An 8,005-nucleotide genomic window follows, 5' to 3' on the forward strand; every position below is an offset into this window, starting at 1 on the left:
AGGCAAAGCAGGAGCACAAATCTCTGAAACTCCCATATCTCAAGTGATTATCTCACTTGTTCTTACTAGAAATTCCATCTGGAAGCCAAGATGTCTTTCCCCAAGAAACTTTGAAAAAAAGTTTAATTTTTTCCTCACTGAAAGAAACTTCACTTCAAATTGCTACCCAGCTGTAACTGGGAATTTGAGTCTGTTAATGTGAATGGACAAGTTCCTGTTGTTGCAAAGCTGGCTTCAGATCAGGCCTTTGGTGCTTCTTTTTTAAAACAAAAGCAAAAAAAGAAACACAGGTATTTTTTTTATTATTCAATTACAGAATAATGACATAATTGTGATCAACACTTAATTATACGATATACGAGAATAAAAATATTAATTAATCTGCAACAATCCTGTCATTAAAGATGTCGATATATCATCTCAGACGTCCATTTTTCGCCTCTGTGTGATTCTGAAAAGCATCAGTAGGACCACCTGGGTGTCATTTAGTCTTGTAGCTTTGGGCTGTTGCGAAAATACTGCGTTCAAACACTCCCGGAGTGGTTCCTTCATTGGCTTCTTCCCACAGTTGTACCCGCCTTTCCTGAAGACCTTTACATATAAAAGGGGGGAAGGTGCTGCGGCTCCTCCCGGGCCGCTCCGGGCGCACCCCGCACCCCCCGCACCCCCCGCCATCGCACGGCGCCCCGCCCCGCCTCACCCGCAAGCGTCAGTTCCGGCTCCGGGCGCTCTGCGGTGACGGCCCGGGACGCTGGGGCCGCCCCCGGTGAAGGCAGCCCGAGCCCCGCGGCCGGCCCTGCCGCTTCCCCCGCGGCCGGCCCTGCCCGCCCCCTCCCGCCGCAGTCGCGGCCTCAGCCCGAGCAGCCCCTGCCCGGCGAGACGGGCGTCCCGGGGAGCAGCGCCATGAGCGGAGCGGAGCCGTCTGGGGAGACGGAGGCGGCCGCGAGCAGCCCCGCTCCCTCGCTGGGTACGTGAGGGGCGGCCTGGCCGGACGGGGCGTGCAGGGAGGCCCGTGGAGCGGGCTGGGCAGCTTGGCTCGGCCCGGCCGGGGCATGGAAGCCCTGGGAGCGCCCTGTGCCCCCCCGAGCCCCCCGGGCTTGGGCTGCAGCGCCCCGGGCGGGCCCGCACGGCGGGGCTCCCTGGGAAGCCAAGCGCCGCCGCGGGCCCGGTTTTCTCCCTTGCGGTGCGGGTTATAAAGTGTTTATTTTCCGAGAGCTCTGCAGGCAGTAAAACATTGTAGCTTGCCCAGACAGATTCACAGTAACTGATAACCGACCGCTGCACACTTTGGGGTTCCGCGTTTCGGTGGTGGTGTGTCTTTGGAGTGGCAGCATAAGACCCAGGCTTATTCTCTACCGTTGAAAGCACGAGGGTGTTAATGTCTAGGTATTCTTGATGCACAGCTGCAACAGCTCACATTGCCCCTTTCTTTCCTCAGTAGACTGCAGTACTTGGATTTGGTTTTTTATAACATGTCTTTGGAATATTCTGTTTCCCTCGTTCTATTCTACTGTTGTTCAGATAGAACTGTTCACCAGGAAGCTCATAATACAGAACTGGGAATAAGAAAGGGGTAAAGAGAGGGGTGAAAAAAAGGAAGCACTGTTGAGTTGATGAAGCGTAAATAATTGTGACTTCAGTCTTGCTATGCTTTTAACTTTTAAACAGGAAAATATAGTTGCTCTAGGTGGAACTTGAGGTGCATGCTGATCCATGACATACAACCTTGCTATTTGCTGGTGTAGGTCCTAGTGATGCATCTCCAGATGAAGGAGTAGTAGAAGATCTGCCTTTAATAGATGAAAAAGCTGTGGAGCAGCTAACTGAAGGACTGATTTCTCATTATCTGCCTGATCTCCAGCGATCAAAATCAGCACTACAGGAACTTACGTAAGCAAAATTTTAAAGCCGACTTCTACACTTTGTTTGCCACCTTTTTTCAATATAATGTTCCAGCTGCCCTTAACTGGAATATAGTTTATTTTAGCATTTCTGTGTTCTGGCTATAGCACCCTGAATAGCTACGTGATTTGCAGAATACTGGGGTGTGTATAAGCTGCAGTGTAGCCTATCAGAACTTTATCTGAAGAATGTATAATGCTAGTACAATAAAATCCCCTAAGCCAGATATAGCAGAAGACATGTATATTTCTTAAATTACTTACTTTTGTAGTGGAATGTCTGCTGAAAGCTGGATTTGGTTTGTTTGCAGAGACACAGTTGAGGTTCAGGGCAGCTTGTAGTGCATTCTAAACTGTGTTGTAAAAGATACACTTTAAAATATAATTAAGGAGCTAAACAGGTAATAATTCTTTGTACATTGGCACCTCACTGACAACTAAGAATAGTCTATATCAAATGCAGATTGGATCTGCCAGAAATGCAAAGATGCTGGAAAGGACTTTACACAGAGCCATCTCGGGTTATGCAGGGTGCACTGATTTGGGTTTCATGATGCATGATGTGGTTATGCTGCTGCCAAGGACAGCCTGTGTCTGGGAAGACTTTAGCTGATTTGTATGAGGTGGAAAATCCTTAATAAGCACCAAAAATCCATGCAAGTTCTGTGCAGAAATAACTTAGTCCGGCACATGATGTGGAGGCAGCCAAGTGGAAACTCAAGAGTTAATTGTTTTTCCCTTCATTCAGCCTGGGGTGTTTACTCATTGCATCCTGCAAGGTGCCTGTTCAGAGTTTTCCGATATTCTCCCTGATAACTTATCATACCTTATGATGCCAGCTGGTTTTGTGTGTACTCAGCTGGGATTTTTCTAAAACCATTTACTTGTGACTTAATTGAAATCACTTAGCAGTGCATAAGCAGAATCTGGTACTGGGTTATGCTATTTGTGGTGCTGATGTTATGATCAAAAGCAAGGGCTTGTTGAAAAGTATATGTGCTGCTTTACTTTTTTCTTTCAGACAGAACCAAGTGGTGTTACTAGAAACATTAGAACAAGAAATTTCAAAACTCAGAGAGTGTAACTCCATTCTGGATATCAATATTTTGGTAAGTACTATTAGTGCTTTCTTAAGTCTCTACTCGTGCAGATGTTCCTGCTGAAACATTAGTAGCAACTTGTGGATTTTCCTTGTTCTATATGACCTACAGGAAGAGAACCAACCATTTCAGATATTCAGGACAAATGGGACAAATTCTTGCTGGAGAGGGTGTGGAACCAGCATCTTTTCCTGAAATAGGAAGGGCACTGGGAAGAAAGGGCAGGCTCAGTCAGCCAGTGGTACTAAGTCTAGTTGTTCAAAACCACTTGCTGAAGCAAATGGGTTCTGTTTATGGGTAGGACTGAGGCTTCAGCATGAGCTCTGTGCACCTCTCCAGGTTAGCAGTGCATGAAGTACTAATACATGGTGCACAAAATGGTACTATTTTTATTCTGTTTAACAAATCTTGGTTCAGTAGATAACTGGGTGAACCTGTTGAGGTATGGTCGGTTTCTATATTACTGCATGTAACACATAAACTTTACAGGTAAAGCCTGAGCATGTGTAATTACCAAACTGTGTTGGCAATGGTTGGCTCTGATTGCTCTCCCACTGTGTAGCTTTATAAAACAACTGTTCCAACTTGACAGTTGCTGCTTCAACTCTTATGTTTTTTCAGTTTTCAGAAGCTAAGCTCTATCACAACAAGTTAGTGAATATTAGAAATGAGATGATGATGCTCCATGAGAAGACATCAAAGTTAAAAGTGAGTGGGGTAAATGTTTTTACTTACCAACAAAGAATACAAGGATACATAACTAAATATCTAACTTTATTTTGGATGCATGCTGAAAACTCTGATTAAAATAGTTTTCAGTCATTTTCTTAAAAGGATGTTTTCAATAGCACCAAACCATGGATGCTTTTAAACTTGCACTTGCTCTCTCCTGCCCATGCTCAAGCAACTTGCACATGTGAGCTACTAGTATATCTCAAGTGTCATCATCATGTTTAAGTGTAAGAATCACACTTTCTTCTGTTGCTTAATCCACTCTGGTCCAACTACTTCTTTGTTGTTTCAATTTCTATGCTTTTTTAATGAAAACTAGATTGGCATAAATGCAAGAACTTCTCCAATGTAATATTAAGTAGCTAAGTTCACTGACTTCATGCTCTACAGGCAGCCTCTGGTTACATTCTGGCAAGATCAGTCCTTCAGTATATTCAGCAAAAGGATTTCTTCTTTGAGGCAACAAACTGCACAGTACTCACCTTGTCTGGTACACATAAGGGATAACTTCCAGACACATGGAAGGGGATCCAGTTTGTACTTAACCTGTGTCAGTCACAGACTTGCTGCTTCTGACCAGTAAGATGGAAGTGGGAGGGAGGGAAAAAAAGGGAGCAGTTTATGCAGTGCTCAGACATGAGCAGTGTGGATTGGAGAAGAGAAAGTTAAGCCAATGTGAGGGGTTTTGCTTGTAAATCCAACTTAAATACAGCTGCAAAATTTACAGTAATTGCTTGTCTTTTCTGTTCAGAAAAGAGCACTTAAGCTGCAACAAAAGAGACAGAAGGAAGAACTGGAACGAGAGCAGCAACGTGAGAAGGAACTTGAAAGAGAGAAGCAGTTAACAGCAAAACCTGCTAGGAGGACGTGAAAGCAGAGCATGCAACAGTCTGGCCAAGTTAATAATTTCTGCATTCTCTGGAATTAAGGCAGACTTTGCTTTAACTGGGCTACAGCTGTTATTAGTATCAGTTTATGGTATGATAAATTTCAGAATGGTAATAATTGCGTTGGTAACGTTCAGGTTTTTTCATTTCAGCCATTCAAGTTGCCTTATTTTGTAATGCTATGCAGTTTGATACTACTATAATGTAAGTTAATTTATATATATATTTATGTAAATAGAAGAACATAGGCATCACAATTAGTTTTTTCATCTGTTCTGATGGTATTCAGAATTCTGAGAGATATTTGGTGACTGGCATACATGTTTTTCAGACAGAATACTAGCTAAAGTTCAGTTCTCATCCCTGGAAAACCTATTGCAGCTGGGATCTCTATTTATTTAATGCCCTGGTTCATAAATACTGACTTTCTGTGCATCCCTACTTTGGTCTGTCTCTAATGAACTGAAGAAACTTGCAGTGTGTTTGCCTGAATGCTCATGTTATTACAGTAGTCTAATTTTTTTGTCATCAAGTAACTGAAAAACAGCTTTAAAGCAACTTCTGAATTATTTCCCAGCTAAATTGGTTTGAGTGAAGAGAGGAGAAGCAGAACACTAAAGATTCTCAAAATGAATGTGCACAATGCAAAAATGGATGAATTTGTTACTCCACGAACATTTGAGTCAAATCAGGGAACTGTTGCTTCTCTGATTCAATGGGAAGGCTGTGGTCTGAGCAGACTTCTATGGGATTAGAAGTTGTAGTTTCTTCATTTTGTTTGACAAAATAAAACACAACTAAAAAGAAACAATTTCTACATTATGTGCAATTCAGTCACCTGTAGGAAAAACTACTGCACCTATTCTTTTTCTTAACCAATTATTTATTTGCACTTTGGGGCCATGTAAGAGAATTTTTATTGTGCTTTCCTCACCCAAATTGATGATGATTAGTGTATACTGATGGTAAACGTGGGGTGGCTGTTGATAGCCATTTCTCTGAACGTCATAGCTTTCTTGCAGCATTTGGTGTGAACTCCCATTCAAATAAATGTATATGTGAAAGAGCTTTAAACTATTTGTTCTTACAGTGTAACAAACCAACTACTTTATTTGTGTTGTTTTTAAGTGGTCATTTAAGTGGTGTGTTTTGAAGTAAGATGAACATGAGCTACGTAAAGTTTTCCATGAAACATGTGGTATCAGAGTGGCACAGTCAATGTTACTTCTGTTTTAGATGACTTAAAAACAGTGTACACCTGCCTGGACTCTCCTGTATTATAATTTTCTGAATGTCTCATTTCCTGTTATTTGTCACCTTTTTCTGTCCCAAGACTCACTCTAATGAGAAATCATCCAACGTCCAACGTAAACTGGGATAATGTTTTGAGGCCAGGAGAACAAACTACTTAAAATAGTCTGAAGAGACATTGAAATGCTGTTACTGAAGCAGTAATGTGTTAAAACTTTCCACAGGTATATTTCCTTTAAGTTGATTTGTCTCTATTAATTGCCAGTGGATTTTTAAGCTGTGTAGTGGTTTTTATGTATTTCTAAGAGAAGTGTAAAGAATTCCCACAATCCGTTTTTTGAGCAGAATGTACATAACTAAATATTGTTTAATTATTTTGTACTGTAATTTCAAAATTACATTCTGGGAATTTAAACAGTTCTTACTAAAGTTTAACACAAAACTAGATGCCTCAGTGTCCACGTTGGGAATAAATTTGTGGTATTTCTTGCTTTGTATTCCCTCATCAGGAAACCAGTTGAGTGTTTCAAGTTGTAGTCCTTTTCTGTGATGATCTGTTGGGTTATTTGGATTTTTTATTAAAAAATCAAGGCTACTTTTACTGAAAATACTGAATTCTAAGCTTGGAAATTGATGCCTTTGCAATTGCATATTTCAATGTTTCTTTAGAATAATTTCTGATCAAAGGAATGAAAGCTTGCAATGCTTGCCTGATGAATCACATACATATATGGAAAATGAACTTAATTTTCCCATTAAATTGTGGTAAAATATGGGTTTTGTATGAATAAGAAGCTAATTTTACTAAATTACCTTTCTGTAATAAAGGGGGAAAAAAATTACAATCTATGGGGGAAGTTTCTTCAATTTATGTAGCTTTTTTGTTAATGAGCTTTTAAATTATTTCAGGCAAAACTAGAATTCACTGTGTCCATGGGATGTTGTTCTTCCGAATACTCCTCTTGTGTCTTAATGCATAAGAAGTAAATGCCTTATTGGATTAATTTAACAATGCTGGCATCTAAAATTGCATGCTTGCATTAATATGCACAGCTAGAGTGAGTAATTTTATTATTGTATACATTTAATCTTCCTTGAATGTATTAAATACTTACCAAGTAGATAAATGTAGTAATGTTGGGCATTTTCTTACTGACTTTTTATTCCATCCAAATGAGGGGAGGCATAGCTAGCTGCATCTTTTTTTTTTTAGACACAGATAAAATTACAGCTTTAAACCAGTGTCTTTAAAATACTGCTTCATACTTGGTATACTTTTTTAAGCCATTGAGTCATAACAGCAGAAGTAAGACATGTAACTGTTCTCCAACACTTTGAATTTTCATTTTGTAAGATTCTACAACGTCAGGAATTACTGTTGCTAACTGAGGATTCATGGTTTCCCAAGCCTTTTTCTTTGCTATTGTTAAACTAGGTGCTTAATTTGGGTTCCCCCACCTATAGTCTTACAACTTTAATTGAGCTAGGTTTTAATTCTGTGAAATCTGGGGTTTCACCAATAGTGGTAACTTTGCCACGCTTGAAATGCAGATATTTGTTTCCTCTTGGAAAATGGCTACAGAATATTTTATCTGGTTTTACTCTGCGTGCTGTGACCTAAGTGATACTAGCATAAGTAATAAAGTGAGGTTTGTTTCTGTAGCTATTCTGCTGGGATTCCAGCCTCGGAGAGAGTTCTCTGACTGCTTTATTAGCAATTGTGCTTCAGTAGGTACCTCCTGCCACCTGCTGCTGGCTTTGCAACACTGCGGCTGCTCTTCAGTTCTGAGCTTGGCACTTTAAGGCATCACCTTGCAGGTGTCAATTTTTAAAATTTTGTAAACATGATTAAATCTAATTGATTGTTTGGTCTCTGTTGGATGAGTTGTGTGAATATAACTAAATCACTGCTGAAAACTTTGGAGAACTTGGGAGTTAGTGATGTAAATCTGCAGGAATACAAACTGCAGCAGCATAAATATTGGTATGGTTATTCTTGTCAGGCAAAATAGACAGTAGGCACTCAGTTTCTTAGGCTGTGTGTGAAGGTAACAAAGATAATTTTAGGTGGATAATTAGGTGGGACACCCAGGCTGGTGTTAGCAGAATATGCAGCTGGGTTTAGATCAGCATT

At 40.6% G+C, this 8,005-nt stretch overlaps 1 protein-coding gene across 1 annotated transcript; it reads left to right on the plus strand.

Annotated features, from left to right (window-relative positions):
• Positions 1-725: 725 nt before the first annotated feature.
• BLOC1S6 (biogenesis of lysosomal organelles complex 1 subunit 6) lies at positions 726-6,466 on the plus strand. The gene is made up of 5 exons (XM_051628568.1): positions 726-967; positions 1,746-1,890; positions 2,923-3,010; positions 3,623-3,709; positions 4,485-6,466. The coding sequence occupies exons 1-5, from the start codon at positions 904-906 to the stop codon at positions 4,602-4,604; spliced, it is 504 nt and encodes a 167-aa protein (XP_051484528.1). The 5' UTR covers positions 726-903; the 3' UTR covers positions 4,605-6,466.
• The last annotated feature ends 1,539 nt before the right edge of the window (positions 6,467-8,005 follow it).

Source organism: Apus apus, chromosome 10, assembly GCF_020740795.1.
Source record: "Apus apus isolate bApuApu2 chromosome 10, bApuApu2.pri.cur, whole genome shotgun sequence".
Classification (NCBI taxonomy): domain Eukaryota; kingdom Metazoa; phylum Chordata; class Aves; order Apodiformes; family Apodidae; genus Apus; species Apus apus.

Bases quoted from the DNA above. Each gene is read 5' to 3' on its own strand.
- BLOC1S6 (XM_051628568.1), top strand. From the start codon at position 904: ATGAGCGGAGCGGAGCCGTCTGGGGAGACGGAGGCGGCCGCGAGCAGC. The intron at 1,891-2,922 runs GTAAGCAAAATT...TTTTTCTTTCAG, and splicing joins TCAGCACTACAGGAACTTAC to ACAGAACCAAGTGGTGTTAC. The intron at 3,710-4,484 runs GTGAGTGGGGTA...TTTTCTGTTCAG, and splicing joins AGAAGACATCAAAGTTAAAA to AAAAGAGCACTTAAGCTGCA.